The 18,670-nt window shown below is 43.8% G+C and overlaps 1 protein-coding gene across 2 annotated transcripts in view; it reads right to left on the bottom strand.

Moving 5' to 3' along the window:
- The window catches only part of EPHX1 (epoxide hydrolase 1), a 37,380-nt gene that overhangs the window by 15,612 nt on the left and 3,098 nt on the right, over positions 1 to 18,670 (bottom strand). For both annotated transcript variants that reach the window (XM_063125598.1, XM_063125597.1), the window contains exons 2-4: positions 6,784 to 6,971; positions 3,747 to 3,927; positions 2,194 to 2,421 (exon numbers count right to left, since the gene is read on the bottom strand). In XM_063125598.1, the coding sequence (XP_062981668.1) occupies positions 2,194 to 2,421; positions 3,747 to 3,927; positions 6,784 to 6,966 (592 nt within the window). In that variant the 5' untranslated portion in view covers positions 6,967 to 6,971. The remainder of the gene's footprint in view (positions 1 to 2,193; positions 2,422 to 3,746; positions 3,928 to 6,783; positions 6,972 to 18,670) is intronic.

Below are 18,670 nucleotides of genomic sequence, written 5' to 3'. Positions count from 1 at the left end.
CCGTTTTAAAATGTGTATTTTTAAAGTACAGATTACTTGTTAATTAAAAAAATACAGTTTACTTCAGTTTTCATTTATTTCGTTTGTTTGATGAATGAAAAAAAAGTCCTTTATTACTGTATGTTCAATCAATGTTTACCTTAAAAAAAAAAATCCCTGGCCGAGCCACCTAACGAAATGTGCTGCGCACGCCTTCTTCGTAGTGGTACTGAAGTGCACTGACAACTGTTGGGGCCCATGACACATCTACACCAAACAGGATATAACACCATGAAAGTGGTATATGGTATGTCTCAGGGGCTCCAGCAGTTGTCAGTGCACTTCAATACCACTACAATGCAGTAGTGTGGCTCCTGCCTTTTATGTACCGCTTTCATACTGCTTTCATAGTGGAATATCCTGCTTTGTGTAGATGAGCCCAGGGTGTTCTTGGATCCAGCATTGTCACTGCAGGCATAGGTGGCCTTGGTGAAACAGAGCACATTTTATCACCTTATGGTGATATACCAACTATGACCCTTTTTGGACAGAGATAGCCCATCAGCAGTTATCCATGCTCTGGAACCTTCTTGTCTGGATTACTACAATAGGTTATATGTAGAGCTGCCTTTGAAGATGGTCTGGAAATTTCAGCTAGTCCAAAACAGGGCAGCAAGACTGTTAACGGGGAACTAGCCAACGTGGTCATATTATGCCAGTCCCTTTCCAAGCTCAATTCATTTAAAGCCCTAAATGGCTTGGGGCCATGTCACCTGAAGGATCACCTCCTCCCACATACGCCTGCCCGGACCCTAACATCATCCTCAGAGGCCTTCCTCTGGGTGCTCCCACCAAATGACGTGAGGCAGATGGCTACTAAGGAGAGGGACTGGTGGCACCCTGGTTGTGGGATGAGCTTCCCAGAGAGGATCACTTGGCACCTACTTTGTGGACTTTCTGGAGCCAGGTGAAGACTTCCTTATTTTCCCAGGCTGTTTTATTTTTTTTAGGGTGCAGTCCTACAGGGACAGCCAAACAATGCAGAGCAGGAGGAGCATTTTAGCTAGATGGACATTTCCCACTTCTTTTGGCGGCTGCTGCCTCCCACCACATGCCTACCCACCTTCCCTACTATTATTATTATTATTTATTTATATAGCACCATCAATGTACATGGTGCTGTACAGAGTAAAACAGTAAATAGCAAGACTCTGCCGCATAGGCTTACAATCTAATAAAATCATAGTAAAACAATAAGGAGGGGAAGAGAATGCAAACAGACACAGGGTAGGGTAAGCAGGCACAGGGTAGGGTAAAACTAACAGTATAAAGTCTGCACAACATCAAGTTTTAAAAGCTTTAGGAAAAAGAAAAGTTTTTAGTTGAGCTTTAAAAGCTGCGATTGAAGTTGTAGTTCTCAAATGTTCTGGAAGAGCGTTCCAGGCGTAAGGGGCAGCAGAAGAAAATGGACGGAGCCGAGCAAGGGAAGTAGAGGCCCTTGGGCAGGCGAGAAACATGGCATCAGAGGAGCAAAGAGCACGAGCAGGGCAATAGTGTGAGATGAGAGAGGAGAGATAGGAAGGAGCTAGACCGTGAAAAGCTTTGAAGGTTAACAGGAGAAGTTTATATTGGATTCTGAAGTGAATTGGAAGCCAATGAAGAGATTTCAGAAGCGGAGTAACATGGTCAGAGCGGCGAGCCAAGAAGATGATCTTTGCGGCAGAGTGGTGAACAGAAACCAACGGACTGATGTGAGAAGAAGGAAGGCCAGAGAGAAGAAGGTTCTCCGGCCTGCCTGTCCACTGCTCCTGGATTGTGCCCCTGCAAAAGCTTGGTCAAACTATCCTGAAAGGTCCCAGCCGCTCCCACAAAGGGTCCTGAACAATTTAGAGATTTGGGACCTCTCACAATAGTTTGGCTGCCCTCCCCCAGGAGCCCCGTGGCTGGGGGACAAGGCAGGAGTGGCCAGGCGGCCAGCTAAGCAGGTGGCTGACAGCAGCAACAAGAAGCTGCGGGCCCTATGGGTGAGGCGAGCAGTGCAATTTGCCTCTCTTCACATTCCACCACCTGATACACCCACATCAGGCTGGGTCACGATAGGGCCGGCCCTTCCTGAGCTCTGGAATGGAATTTGGCCGTTGGGCTAAAAGACATCCAACCTCTTTCAATCCCTGCTGTATTTATATCACTTCCACTTCCTTTAGAACAACGTACCTCTCTTGTGAGGTGCCTCTGAAAAACCAAAGCCAGGGATAGATGGGCAAATGATTTCAAAAATATGATCACCGCTCAGGTTGTGGCTCAAAGGGTCCGTCAAGAGAGGGATAATTTTGTAAAATTCGTAGATGGAGCTAGGCCAGCCATGAATCATTAATAATGGTTTGGTAGTTTGGCCTTCGGGCATGTGTGAAGGTTTTACATGAAGAAAATGGACATCAATTCCTGGCAAAGAAAAATACATTTAAAAACAACCAGAACTAATTAGGCAGGCATAACATGTACATTCTTGTAGCACCAGTGTGGTACAACGGAGAGAATATTGGGCTGGATGGTGGATTCCATGTTAAAATCTCTGGTCTGCTACTGTCAGGCTAGTTAAGACATGGTCGTGGGGTCTCGTAGTTTTAGCTAAGATTTAATTAGAGCCAGTGTAGCATAGTGGCTAAAGTATTGGACTGGGAGTTGGGAGGTTCGGGTTCTAGTCTCCACTCAGCCATGGAAACCCACTGGGTGACTTTGGGCCAGTCACAGACTCTCAGCCCAACCTACCTCACAGGATGGTTGTTGTGAGGATAAAATGGAGAAGAGGAGGATTATATATGCCACCTTGGGTTCTGTGGAGGAAAAAGGGTGGGATATAAATGTAATAAATAAAATAAAATAATTAGAAGTCTTTGGGCCTGTTTGGCCTCTTCCAGACCACAGACAGGGGCTTTGGCCTTTCAGCAATGTCCCTGTCCAAGCAGGGTGGCACTGCTCAGCCCACCACGATGATGCTTCAATCTGGTCAACCCTTCTGTAAACCCTCTCCCTTTTTCTAACAGCTTCTCAGTACTTTCTCTTCCAAGGCCGAGGCTGGCAGGGAGAAGAACCACTCTTCCATCCCTTCTCTGTGGACACTGACAGAGATCGATTCACACAGATTGTAACATTCCAGAGGCCGAACAGGCCCAAAGCTTTCCAGATTATTTCTAATTAGATTGTAGCTAAAACTACAAGACCCCATCCTGACAGCAACCAAGCTCTCTGTGGCCTTGCCCAACTGACTGTCACTGTCTCTAAGGGTGCTTCCAGACAAGGCTTATACTGTGGCATAAAAATACTGGCTCAGGGAGGCAGATATACACCTAGAATTAAAAAAAACAGGGTGCCTCCGAGCAACATGCATGCTCCTGTCCTCAATTTAGATCTGTAAGCACACCACCAAACCGAATGCCCACTGCTGCACCCACAGAACTTCCATCTCAGCATTCTGTACATCTGGTGTTGGGATCACTGACTTTCTTCTCCCTAGGAAAACCCAATCCAGATTTCAAATTAAAAACCTGAACATTGCTATAATTTAAAACTGAAATGTTGTTCTTCCCTGGATCCTAGTATCCCAAAATCTCAAAAGTCAAATCAGGAAGTCAAACATTACTCCAACAAACTAATGGATAAACAAACCAATTCACCCTTGAAGATCATACAACATTTCTGCTAAGAACACAAAGCAAGACCCAAGGTTTAAAGAAAAAATATCAAACACAATATTATTGACCACAAACCTTCAATCTTTGTTTTGAAATGTGGAAATTGGTTGAGAACTTCAATTTGCTTCTTCCAGTCGAACTGATTTCTCCAATAAAAAATAACCTTCTTAAGATAAGTTGAATTAAATCCATAATGAAAGTAGCTGCCCTCTAATGGCTCAGTGAATCTAGCTTCATCAAGTCTTCTGTGTAAGTACTAGAACACAACAAAAGTGATTGAAAGATAAGATGAGATGAAATGAAATGAAAAGAAGTAGAATCATATGTAAAGACACTTCTTTCCTTAGTTACTGGCCACAATCTTGTTAATCTTGTTCAAGTTCCTGCTGGCACTGCCATCCCACACTAAAAGATGTTATATTGAGGACTGCTTGGCCTGTACCTGAAGTTGTTGCCAGGGCCTTGAAACTGAGGGCATGTGTACATGAAGGGTTTGGCCAGCACATCATCTACATGACACAGCTGCCATTGCGAAGCCATCCAAGGGCAAACGCTGGAAACTCTGCTCCAAAAAAGTAAAGCATTTACCCCAACTTTTTTGGCAGCGGAGCACATGGCACCCCAATTGGTTGCCATGGGCAGCCCCGCGCCTGTAAAAAGAAAAAAGAAAAGAAAAAGTAAAACAGAGGGAGGGGAGGAACAGGGTCGTTCCTCCCCACTTTTAAATGTTATTCTCTATCTCCACAGCTGCACAGATACAGATAATAAAAAGAAAAAGAAATTGGGGGTGGGGGGAGGAATGGGCAGCCAGAGGGAGAAGAGGAGAGGTGGTTAACCCAAGTCCCTGGCCCCTCTCCTCATGTCCTCTCTCTGGATGCCCTTCAGGCTCTGTTTCTGTTGCAGAATACTGTAACTCACCACTACTTCAACTGTGAGGCTGTCTTCATGACACCAGGTTGATGCCGCCAACCTCCTTAACCCCGCACTTTCTTTCTCCCTAGTAGGTGTCAAGTAGTTCCAATGCCAAGGAGAGAGTGCAGGGCTTCTGGGCGGCCATCCAGGTCCCAAAGCCACCCCCACCCTCTTCCTGGTGAAAAGCGACCAATCGCTGGTCACGTTCCACCAGGCTTCGCCCCCGGGTTGGCCCCAGATTGGCGGCGGTGCAACATTACATGGCAGAAGCACCGTGTTGATGTCACTTCATTTGAAAAATTCAGGGTAAATCCCAGGGTAAAAATGAAGCATTGTGAGGAAGCCCTGCAGTGGCTGCAAACCTGTGCCTACATCATCTAACAGAGGGGGCACAGATCCACAGCCACCGCAGGGCTTTCCCCATGTGTAGACAGCCCCTGCAACTGCAGCTCCTTGGACAGTTCTTCCAAGAAGAGGCCGTGCACTCTTTCTGTGCCACACTATGCTGTAACACTTTTCTGGGAGGAGGGGGAAGTTCTAAATATTATCTTGCCCTATACTAGTGCCTCCCTATTTTGTCAACCCTTTTAGTAAACATTTCTCCCCCACCCCCACATTCATTGGAGGATGCCCACTCCCCACTCTTCCTATAGGTCAGGGATAGACAACCTGGCCCCCATCTATACGACAATGGGATTGCTCCTCATTGAATATAAACTTGAATTTTCATTTATTCAAATCTAGGTAAAGAGCATCACACTGCAGCAGCAACAGCAATTTATCTCCTGAATTTTTTTTGTAGTGTAGTTATTAATGTGCACATGCGCATTATTGCATATACGATGCTATGGAGTATAGACGAGCGAAGCTATAAATTTTATCTGTGGAGCTCCACAGATTCATAGAAGAGGGAAACCGAGGGCTTAAAGGATCGAGGCAGCAGAGGATGTGAGAGGGGGACTGAACACGTCTCCTCCCTCTCGCTGCCCGTTCCCCCCTCTTTGTTTTAATTTTAAAAGCTCCATCTGTGAACGTGAAAATGGTGGGAAGGAACGAGGCAGGCAGAGGACGTGATAGGTGGAAAGGCAGGAAATCAGCCAATCACTTTGTCCTGCCCTCAAAATTATGTCCACATGTCAAAATGCGATTTAACTCTCCCAAGGACACATAACTCTAATGCGGTACAAACTCGGACGTTGATCCAAAAGTCACGGTAAATCGCAAACGTGAATATGTGCATTATGCGTTAAAAGCCTGGCACTGCGGCGAATGGATGGCTGCGTCGTGTGTCCTAAAACGTGCATCTGTGCATTTATGTCAGGGTAAAGAAGGAGTATAGACAAGCTTGTCTTCTACTTTAATTTTTTTAGAGACCATGTGAATTGTAGTCCAAAACCTCTGGTTGTCTACCCCTGCTATAGGTTATACAGTAGCTTTATGTGTGCTTCTGTGGCTGCTGCACAAAGAGAGAGAGAGAGAGAAAGAGAAATTGGGGGCATGGTTTGACCGATCACACAACACTTAGATCTAGCCAGTTCTATTTGCTGAAACAGATAACAGTCACAGCTGTGGGCTTTGAGTTTAAAGGCTCTCCCCTGGGAACCAAGCATAGGATCAACACAGCAGCAGACATTAAAGATGGCTAAAATTAGATTCCACTTGGTGCTGCATGTACCCCTCTTTATTTCTTTGTTTTAAAGCTATTATCAGCCATGTATGATTCAGAAAATAGCCCAAGCTGTGTTGATTAACACACTTGGGTGAGTACAACACATTATTATATTGTTCTCTGTTCATAGCATGAATGGCAGTAGGGTCACATCCAGATTAATATGATACAGCCGTGACCTCTGAACAAAAATGCTAGTAACAATTACTGCTTGAGAGGAAATAACTGCTGTTAGCATTTGTGTGACAGGCCTGAATTTCACTACGTATCACATTTCTATGCTTCTATAGTTCTTGGCTTGATTTAAAAACCAACTTATGCAACTTGGTAGCCTGTTTTAAGCATATTTTACAAGTTCAAATTATCCAGCTTGACGTTAGGGGTGAGGCTGGTTAGAAATGTAAATCTAAACACCTTTACTTGGACAGATATTCTACTAAGAAATATTTCTAAGGAAGCATAGTTAGAATTGTGCTGCTAAGCTTAGTATTCCCTGTGGTCTGTACATCTGCAAGAAAGGGAATTCCTTACATTGATTTCGGCCTCTGAAGTTTCCACCTTAAAAGGATGAATAGTTGCATCTTCTTCAGATTCAGGCTTTGGTCCTTTGCCCCACCATCCATCACCCATGGGTAACGTTTCCTCCTTTTTCTTAGTAAGGAACAGATAAATGATGGCCCCCAAGACAGCAGCCAACAGTACTTCAAGCAACATATTGACTGCAAAAGAATAGTCACAATTACAGCATTAAAAATATTTTGGCCAGGGAATACCAACCTTTCCAGAAAGGAACGCAAACCTAGGCTGACCATTATTTTGGAAACCAAAAAGGAAGACAATATGGCTGCCCTCAAGGAGGCGTGCCCACCCCAAAATGCCCAGCCCCCAAGACAGGCCCATCTTGACATGACCATTCCCCAAGGGAGTGTGGCCTTGGTCGCATGTCTAATTCTACACCTCACAATTAAGACAAACCTGTTCTACATAATATGTTAATGTTAAAAATCACTGAAATAAAGAAGTGAGACATTCAATGTATCAGAAATAAATATTGGTGGCTTCTGACCTCCCTATCATTTCTCCATAGGCATGCACACAGGATGTGCCCAGTGTACCCAGGCACACCCTAATATCTTTGTTGGGCTCCACTTCTCCCCCCCTGCTTCTATCATCGGTGGCATATGACACTTTCCGGAAATAAAGCAAGCGCAGTGGCAGTGCCTCCAGCTCCCATCCCTGACAGCCTGCTGACTTACTTTCCTTAGCGGGCGGCTGGGACACGTGCGACCCCATCGCCACTTCACTTTCTCTTTAAGACCTGGGAAGCAGGAGGCTCATTTCCAATCCAGGGCTTCCGGAAACAGGATCCTCCTTCATGCATGCGTACAAAGGTGCAGCCTGCAGCCAGCTACTTGAGGCAGGTGCCATGGGTTGTCTTGTCACCTGACCCTGCCTGCCTGCCCACACCTAATGCACGCCTGAGTCCTCTGCACACTTTTCCAGGAGAAATGCTTCTCGGGGTTACTTCTAAGCCAACATTTACAAGATGAGGCTGCAAAACCACCAAATTGAACAAGCCTCCTTTCCAGAGCTTTATGCAGATTTGGGTTTCTTGATCCTAAGCTCAGTAGCAAATCCTGAGTTTGCCCAATTTGGAATAAGCTGCATTAAAAACATAGAACAGCCCCCACATTTCTGTCTATGAAAATAGGAGCTCCTTAAGTACGCAGTCCACCCTATTGCAAAGGCTTGATAATGGCAACCTTTATTTTGAGAAGCTGTGATGATGATGATGATGATGATGATGATGATGATGATGATGATGATGATTCAAATTTTTCTGTCCAGTTCCATAAATGATGACTTGAATGTCTCATTCAGCTTTCCGATTCCCCCAATGGGAAATATTAGGCTGTCAGGCTGAATGCACCTTTTACATATCTGAATGAAAACAGTGAGACTTGTACCACCAATTTTGGAGGTACGATCTTCTAATAGAAGATCCACTGGGGAGCCTGGCACAGCCTAGAGGAGGGCACTTTCTGCTAGCAGGGTGTGGGGAGTGCTCTGCCATCTTAACTCCCTCCAGCCACAGTTAGGCAAGATTTTAGAGGGATAGAAATTAATTTCCAGCTAGAAAGCATGTTGCATTCCATTTCCTCTCCCCTGACATAACCAAAGCTTTTTCTCTACTCATAGAGATGCAAAGTGTATTTGCTAATGAACTCAAGGGCATTGCTGATCCTAAATAAATTAAGAATTAAAATCAGGAACATGCATACTCCTGCATGGATCCTTGGTAACTTTAACAAAGAATCTTGTGATTCAGAAGAGGACTGTGTCCATGAAAGTGCATGCCAGAATATATTTGTTAGTCTTTAAGATGCCACAAGGCTCTTCGTTATTTTTGCTGCAACAGAATAACATGGCTACCCCTCTGGAACTTGGTAATTTTATCATCTAATAGATATAATATTAAGGGTATTGCAAAGACCCATAAAAGTGCAAGTGAAAGAGGCAGATAAATTGTTGCTATTAAAGCAAAACGAAAAGCTTCAAGAGAAATTAAGGTGATAAAACATAACATGAAGAGATAAAATACAATGCCATAAGAATAGTGGTGAAGGGAAATGATCAATATGCCCTGCTACACAGATTAAAGCAACTGCTGCAGCAAAATGATACAATACTAAAGAAAATGAAAAAAAGATAAAATGGGAAATCCCTCACACGGACACATGAATGTGAAGTTCAGTGCTACCACCTCCAAGAACATATTCTAAAATAAAAATGTGAAGAAATTGTTATACAGATTTCCACTGTTACAGGAAATCAAAGCTACTAACCAATAACACCACCCAGAAAGTCCACCCGGAGGGAGGTTCCACATACGGGGATGTAAGAGTTACATGCACGCATGCACGAAGGAGAAATACAAATCAGTACATGGTGTGATGTTTAGGGGGAGTTCCCATGGGCTGAAGACAAAGAAGCATACGTAAGTGATCAAATGGACCAATAAAGTTTGAATACTAACCTCACCAACTTAACCCATAAGCTGCCTTTGCACATGCGTGTTTACTATCTCAATAAATGTTTTATTGCACTAACAAGCACATATCAACATTACTAACCACATGGTAAATCACATGGACCAATAAATGTAAGCTGATGGTGTTGATAACATAAATGTATAAAAACAACCCTTCTATGTTTGAGGGGCGTGACATTGCTTCTGCATGAGCGACAGTGTTCACCCTAACTGCAGTTTAGTAAAATAAGAAAACCCCAAGAAGCCTCTGTCTGTCTTTCTACCAAGTGTATACATATCTGGACATTCTGTTGCACTTGGTCCAAGCATATTTGCATAACAAAATGAAGCAAAAGGTTGTGGATTGCACGGATTCTCCTTTTTTGTAATCCATCTGGTGGAGGGGAGAAGTGATGTTCTTTCCCTTGGGGCCATCAAGATAAAAAACAAGCCTACTCCTGGGCAGGAGAGGCTTTTTTTAAGGCTCCCATGGTGCCTGGCGGAAGGGAGGCAGCAAGTTTTTCCGGATGCCCCCAGAAAGAACATCACCTCCCCTCGTCCACCAGGACCACCAGGCATGCTATGTACGGCACGCAGCTGAGGATGGCTGGCTGGAGTCCTGGGCTGAGTGGAAACAGGCCTGGGCAGCTGCGTACACTCCGTGGCTGGAGAAGGAGGACTACACCGCATACCTCTGCTGGTTGAGTGCTGCCACCATGGCCTGGTGCCTTCGCCTATGCTGCTGAGCTGGCCTGGAGCCAATGTTGCTGGTGTTGCCTGGATCTGCTACTGCTGCTTCTGCACAACAGCCGGGGTCTTTTTGCCGTGTTTTCCCAGCAGTCTAAAGTCTCGCAATACTTCTGGGATGCTGGAGGTCTGCGAGATTTGGTACTACTTCCTGAGAAAAGCAAGCAGCTGAAAAACAAGGCTTGACCGTCACTGCTTGGCCCCTGGGCCTGGTTGCCCCGGTCAAGCCTTGTTTTGCCGGAGGACTCCCAGCATTTCTGGGGATGTTGGTCACTCTAAAAAACCTTAGGAACAAGGCTTAGGTAACACTAAACATTCACGGAACATAGATATTGAGAAAGCATGGCCACAAGCCTTGATATGCCTGTTCTACATACAAATGTAGGCCTTTGTATGTAGTTTGGTTCTTGCAAGTGAACTGCATGATGCGATTGCAATGATATATGTGCCTGAATGCTGAAACTGCTTAATTGGAAGAAAATGCTTAATTGGAATTTCTAACTGTCAATACCTTTTGATATAGTATAAGACAAATAGACTAGCTTGATAAGGAGGACTGAGCATCCAGGTCAATCTGACATTGCTAGGAGAGTTATGAGCCACCTGTAGATAAGGTATAATGAAGTTAGTTTTCTTTTATCTTTGCTTTGCTTCAGAATTTTGCCAACTGCTAATTGGATAAGATGCTACTTTGCCAACTGCTAATTGGTTAAAATGCTACTGTATATAATATACCTGCTTGTTACACTGCCAGAAGAGAAGTTCTTTGTCTGTAGGACTCTCTTCATGCAGCTGTATTACGCTCAATAAAACAGAGTTGCCTTACAGCCAAAGTGGATTTTTATCCTTGACTAGGGTGACCATATTTTGGAAACCAAAAAGGAGGACAAAATGGCCACCCTCAGGAGGCGTGGCCACCCCAACATGCCCGGCTCCCAAGGGGGCGTGGCCTCGGTCACATTTATTTATTTATTACATTTTTATACTGCCCAATAGCCGAAGCTCTCTGGGTGGTTCACAAAAAGTAAATGATAGCAACCAATGAGTGCCAAAGGCACATAACTACTATAATAATATACTAAATACTAAAAAAAGAATTAACACTTATATAAAACCATTTCTTTATTTTTATAACATAATAAACAACCACAACCAGCAATCATCACCAGCAACTGAAGGAGCATTATTAATATTAGAATCAGCATCCATTATCACCATCACCAGCAAGAGAAGGAGCATTATTAACAAATGAAGCAGAAAATTCATATTAACAAATGAAGCAGAAAAATCTAGTACAATAAAAAGAAAGCCATACTGTAAAATAACCATAATCTCAAAGACATAGGGCTCATCTACACCAAGCAGGATATAACACTATGAAAGTGGTATGGAAGTGGTGTATAAAAGGCAGGAGCCACACTATTTATTTATTTTATTATTTAAGGATTTTTATGCCACCATTCATCCAAAAAAGGCTCTCACGGCAGCTTACAAAAGTATTTCTTGACAGCCCCTGCCCACAGGCTTACAATCTAAAAGACATGACACAAAAGGAAAGGGGATTGGGAGGGAGGAGGAGGAGGGGGAAAAGGAAAGCAAATTCAGGCACTACAATCTTAGTTGTAAAGTTCAGCAGTTAAAGTTGGCAGTTCGCAGCAGGAGGGAGGGGGCTCTCAGCTGGAGCTGGACCCAGGCACGATGGAGAGGTGCCTGGCCCTCCCCCACTGGTGGCCTCTGCAGAGACAGTTGGTACGTCAATAGGAGAGGCCCGAATGGACGAGGTGGGTGTGGCTTAAACCGGGCATTTCCGTGTTTCGGGAACGCACGATTTAAGCCCCTCCAGGCTTCCATTGGGGCCTCTCCTTGGTCGCCGTAGTGATGACGACCTAGGAGAGGCCCCGATGGAAGTCTGGAGGGCCTTTTTGGCGCATTTTACCGGACAAAAGGGGGTGGGGGAATGGACATTTCCATCCGGACACGGATTTGCCCCCTTTTTCCTGACATGTCCTGGCAGATCCGGACGTTTGGTCACCCTATTGACAATATCAACCACATTGCTGAGGCATGTAAAAATATGTGAGAATGGAATTGAGAGCTGTCTCTTTGGCACGGAATGATAAAACAGGATTCTGGAAAATCCTGACTTATCATGAATGAATTATGCACTAGTCCACACAGCACTGCACTCTTGCTTGGCTTCTCTCACTAGTACAACTGGCTATACAAACCAGGAATGCCAGTTGAGGCTAGTGACTCCAATGTCAGTGGGGCAGTGAATCCACTCCAGGTGTCAGTCAGAACTAATAAACACGAAGGCTGCAGTTGGTAATCACAAATGGTAAGGAGTGCCCCTAGTCACACAACCGAATAACAGTTGAATCAAACCACATTTATATCAAATTTCAAAACAGTGACTTATTTTATATAATAACAACAATTATAAGGCAGTTCAAACAAAACAAGTAACGTCAATTATAACATCAATTATAAAGTGATTCAATCAAACAACATAGAATAGGGAGTCAATAGTGACTTCCCAAACATTACATTGATAATTATTCTGTTGTTTGATTGAACCACTTTATAATTGAAGTTATAATTGATGTTACTTGTTTTGTTTGACCTGCCTTATCATTGTTATTATATAAAATAAGTCACTGTTTTGAAATTTGATATAAATGTGGTTTGATTCAACTGTTATGCGGTTGTGTGACTAGGGGCACTCCTTACCATTTGTCAGTCAGAACTCTAAAGGAGCTATCCAAGGTGCACACCAGGATAGGTGTGCCACAACCAGTTATGTGGGGTCGAACAGTTTCTGTAATGGAAACGTTTTGCATGGCTTAATATGTTCCACAGAAAACGTTCTGTTCCAAAACATTATTCCATAAAATTAATTGGTAACATAATTAATGCGTACAATACCAGTCAATTTGGGCAATTCCAATTCATTTTTCTAATGACCAACCCTGAGGAGTGACTGTGTGTGCATGTGCATATACACATGTCTATTTATTTGTAAATGGGAGACGTTGAGGTGATAAAACCAAAAGTATTCTTAATTCCAAAATGCTAAATCAGAATCCAATCAAATTAGGACAACACACAGACTGTTGTACAAGAAACATATATCACTGGCTACGTTATGCCTCTTTACCCTCTGACTACCTGTGCCTCCCCTGCCACAGGTTGGTCACTCCACGATTCACAACAGGGATGGACAGTTTTTTCAGGGCCTACTTTGTTTACCACCTAGAATCCTGAATTCCACCTCGAGCCAGTTATAAAATAAAGGCCTAGGAAAGCAGTCATGGATCAGATTTGGACATCACTTTATGCCATGATGGGTTAATAAGCTACTCAAAGTAGCTTATTTTGAATAATAAACTACTGTGATCCCCTACATGATCAGATGTATAAGCGTTTTAAGATACTGTGTATAATTTGAGTCATCCCTCCACCCTCTATCCTGCTGTAGTCCTCCCGCCTGAGCAATAGTGCAGTTTCATCCATTGGGCAATATCACAGCAGCCTACAATATTCCAACAAAAGGGGAGAGGTTAATTCAGCACTTCTAGCATCTATCCAAGAAGGGGGTGGCTCTAAAATGCTGGATGGATGCAGGATTGGGACCAAACTTCATACACAACATCCCTAGTTGGGAGGCTCTCAATGAAACATCAAACCCCTGTGCAATTACACACAACGGGGTGAAAACTCTGGGTCCACCAAAAAGGGGGTGGTGCAAATAAACCCTTAGAATTTACAGGATTGAGACCAAACATCCTACATAATCTCCCCTAGTTGGGAGGCACCTGATGACCCAGCAAAACCCTGTGCAATTATACACAAAGGGGCGAAAGCCCCACACCCTCAAAACTCTCAGTTGCGCATTTCCCTCCATAGACATTGCTGAGATAGATGTCTGTAGGTGCTCTCAATTGTGCATTTTGCCACACAGAGAATGCCCATGAAGAATAGAGTGGCAGAAGCGCTCTCAACCATTGTGGCTGAGTGACTCTGCAGGTGAGCAAATTACTCAGGATGCCCGACAGACAACATGATAACCCAACATGGGTTAAACAATCCACTCTGCAGAATTTGTGTTATCAGAGTGGGTCATTTTGACCAAATAAGCCATCATGGATTAAAAAAAAACAGACAGACGATATAACCCATGATGGATTAAATAAACCACCAGGGTTGATTTAACCCGTCATGGGTTATCACATACTCAGCCACAAATTTGTTTTCTGTGCCAGAACTGGAACTCACACACAAATCCTTTCACACATAAATCTATTACTGATTTCCCCCAAGCTTTCTTAATTTTAGCAGCCTAATTTAGGAGGAAAACTGGCTTTGTTGTTATTGCTGTTAAATCACTGGTAGTGGGAAACCGTTGCTGAGCTAAGGAAAATCTCTTGGAGATGTAGGAGTAGATTGCAGCATACCTTCCAACACTCCTAAGCTACAACAGAGGGAATATTTATTTATTTATTTATTAAATTTACTATATACTGCCCCATAGCTGAAGCTCTCTGGGCGGTTTACAAAAGTTAAAAACAGTAAACATTAAAAGTATACAAAATTTAAAACATAAGAACAACAGTATAAAAACAACAGTATCCATTTAAAAACAACAGTTCTGGGGGTCCTTAAAAAACAAACTTAGCGTTGTTAAATGGTGTTAAATGTCTGGGAGATGAGGAAAGTCTTGACCTGGCACCTAAAAGATAACAGTGTTGGCGCCAGGCGAGCCTCATCGGGGAGATCATTCCACAGTCAGGGGGCCACCACCGAAACAGCCCTCTCTCTTGTTGCCATCACATCATCTGTAGTCCACCAAGGGCTTATATCTCATTATGTTCAGCAGACACTCCTAGCACCACAGGCTTCCAGCACAAAGACAACTCTGAAGATTTAAATCAACTGCATGTCTAAACTGGAAGAACAACCTAAACCATCCTATAATTTTGAACGCCCACAGAAACTAATTTTGACATAACCCTTCCAGCTACATTCACTTGTACTTCAATGGGGAAAACATTTTAAAATATTGAATGATTCTGTGGGGTTTATCTTCAAAATACTCCATATCTCACCCTTAATATGCATATATAGAATATGTTTCCTTAACATTTAATTATTTTGAGAAACTTTAATATGAAAAAATGGGGGAACTGTTATATTTTAATGAACATCACATTTCAAAGACCCTGAACATCTTGGGAATTATTAATTACTTCAATGCAAAAAAAAAAAAAAATCTTTAAGGAAGTCATTGTTTATAACTGGTACACAGTCTCTGGTGGGCCAAAGTAGAGCCTTGTTGGTATTTTTCCTTAAGTGAATTCAATGCTTTGATACCACTCTGGGAGTAAATAAAATATTCACTAAAAAAAGAGAGCATTTGCTACATTTCCTACTATGTTTAAGGGCCCAAGAGTCTTACTGAATCCCATTTTTATGCATTAATGGTACAGTACACAAAATGTGGTCGTCTAATTTTTGACACATTAGAAAAGGTCACCTCCTAGCCCGAGAGCTCAAACTGAGGGGATAATTAAACTAGAACTTCAAGGAGGCTGAGCTTGCATGGCTGTTCACGGCAGGAAAGGGTAACTAAGGGAGTTTTCACTCATAGCCTTTGAGCTTCTCTGACCCAAATTGAAGCAACGATTATGAATTATACATCAACAAAAAGGAAAGCTTGTCTAAAATATATTTCATCTTAATAAAAGTCCACATGGAAACAACTTGAAGAAGAAACTGGAGAAAATGGTTGGTAAGACAATGACAGAAAAGATGTGGAGTCAAATATTTACTTTCAGCCAAACAGTGCCATGTTGGAATCTAAGATATAATACAGGTGGTGGAGCAGCATACATTGTTCCTAGGAAAAGGGGTTGCACACATAGGAGCTTTTGATGGGTCACAATAATGTCTAGTATACAGTATGGCCCGCAAGCCATTTCTGGGGTGGAGGAGTCTAGTGACCCAGCTGAGGACAGCAGCAAAAGACAATGACTGAGATCACACAACATGCTGACCCACATTGGGACTATTCACACAACATGCTAACTCAGACTCAGTGGTTGAGTGCAGGTTGTTGTTGAACCATGGGTTATTTGTTGAAACATGGGTTAGTGTGTGGTCTGAACCCAGGGCATAGTTTACAGGGTGGCTTGTTAACCATATAGTGTGACTTGTTGACCATCCTGAAGAACCCAACAACAAACCATGGGTTATCAAGATGGTTTGTTGGAGAAAAATAAGCCACACTGCATGGTTAACGAGCCACTCTGTGGAAAATGTCCTGGGTTCAGACAACACTCTAATCCACAGTTCAACAAAACCTGGGGATAGGCTGTGAGAGCCTGTACCTTATGTTGGACCAAAGACAGATATTGGGGATACTAGTGGTGCATCACCCAACTAAATTTATTCCTTGACCGAGCTGTCTGAGGCGGTCCTGGATGTGGTGTGGGAAAACCCTAGGACTTTGGTCCTGGGTGATTTCAACATTCATGCTGAGGCTGCCTTAATAGGACCATGTCCTCCATGACAAACATGGGACTGTGTCAGTTTGTCACCTTAGGGAAGGGCAAACCCTTGGCTTGGTCTTTGACTTTGGTGTGAGGGGGTGGTCTGTATATCGGGGGTTAGAAATTACCCCTTGTCACTGTCAGGCCACTTTCTGGTGAAATTTGGCCTCCTGGTGCCAGTCCTTCCTTGCAAGGGTGGGGGAGCCTTTAAGCTGGTCTGCCCCCAGAGGCTTAAGGAATCCGAGCGATGGCTGAATGCTCTGGGGGATTCTCTAGTAGCCAGAGCCAGCAATTCTGTCAAGGCCATGTTCTTGCCGTAATATGGAATGGCTGTTAGGGAAAAGGCCAAGTTCCTTGGAAGTTCTGAATCAGAGCACGGAGAAAAATCTCCCAGAGCCCCAAGGTGCTGGGAGAGATTCTTCCCAAGGCCTTGAAAAACAGGTGGCCTGGGCAGAGTAGCAGCCTCCCCCTTCCACTATGAGAACTGAAGTTTCTGAAGAGGAGGAGGAAGAGGGGAGCGACTTGAGAGGCTCTAGAGAATATTGCAAGTTGAAGCAGGCAGAGTTAGGACAGGGCTAAGGTGTTCTGCCAAGACAGCCACTCTTAAAAGCTAATAAAGAAGGGAACTGTTCTATGGGAGGGACGTCACTGTGTGGCAGGTTTGACTGGATGTTCATTATCTTCCCTAATAATTATCTTAGATTAGTCCTTCATATCCTGGGGCAGTTTGAGAGCTTCCTTGAATCTGCATTGTAGAAAGGCTTGCTTTTTGCATAATAAAGCTGTAATAGCTGGAATCTTTCAGTCTCTCTGTTGATGACGGTGAAGGGGAGTCTGACCAACTCTAACAATGGCATCTTGGAGCTTGGAATGGTCCCTGGTTTACTGGAGAGCTCTGGACAATGAAACTGGCAAAAGATGGCTGGGGTGTATGTGGCATAAGAGCCAACATGAAGGTGATCGAATACACTTAAGACTGTATAGTTGTACCTATTGTGTGGCCTTGAAGGCAGCAAAGAAGGCTTACTTTGCCATCTGCATCGTAACCTCGAGAAGCTGTTCAGCTGAGCTTTGCTGAGTGGATCTGGGGTTGCTTAGAGCAAACCTAGTGAATCCAATAGTGGAACCCATGGAGGCCCACTGTGATGAGTTTGCCAGACACTTCGAGGAGAAAACCACTTACCTTCTTGCTGGCTTGAACACTGCTATTGATACAGTGTCTGTTGAAGTGTCCAGTGCATCGCCTTATCCTGTTTTGTGGAATCAATTTCAGGTTTTAGAGCCTGAGGATGTGGACAAGACAGTTGCATTTGTTTGACCCATCACATGCTCTCTTGACAGTTGCCCATCATGTCTTCTTCAAACTACCCATGGGGGACTCACTGGATGGATCAGGGGAGTGGTGAACCCATCATTGCGCAATAGTGTAGTTATTACTGTCTTGAAGGAGGCAGTGGTATGACCACTCCTGAAAAAAACTTCCCTTGAACCAGAGATCTACGCTAACTATTGTCCAGTCACAAACACCCCATTTTGGAGTAAGGTCCCTGAGAGAGTAGTGGCATCTCAGTTGCAGGTGCTCTTGAATGAAACTGATTATCTGGATCCATCCCAGTCTGGATTCAGGACCGGTTTGAGGAGGGAATTGGCCTTGGTCACCCTGATGGATGACCTTCTTTGGGGGAAGGAAAGGGGGAGTGCGACCCTCTTACTTCTTCTTGATCTCTCAGTGGCTTTTGATACCGTTGACCACGGTATCCTCCTGGACTGCCTCCTCCAGTTGGGAGTTGAAGGCACTATTCTAGAGTGGTTCAGCTCATACTTGTGGGTTTGGTTCCAGAGAATAGCACTGGGTGACGGCATCTGAATTGTGAGGTACCAGAGGCACCATCCTGCCCCATTGCTATTTAACATCTATATGAAGCTGTTGGAAACCATCATCAGGAGACTTGGGCAAGGTGTCACCAGTATGCTGATGACACTTAGCTCTATTTCTCTGTGCAGTCTGAATCAGGAGGGGCCATGCACGTTCTGAACTGGTGAATGGATGTAGTTATGGTTTGGATGAGGGCCAATAAACTGAAGCTGAATC

This window comes from Elgaria multicarinata, chromosome 4 (assembly GCF_023053635.1).
Source record: "Elgaria multicarinata webbii isolate HBS135686 ecotype San Diego chromosome 4, rElgMul1.1.pri, whole genome shotgun sequence".
NCBI classification, from domain to species: Eukaryota; Metazoa; Chordata; class Lepidosauria; order Squamata; family Anguidae; genus Elgaria; species Elgaria multicarinata.
Note: the sequence above shows the minus strand (reverse complement) of the source record. Positions and strands in the feature narration are given on the sequence as shown.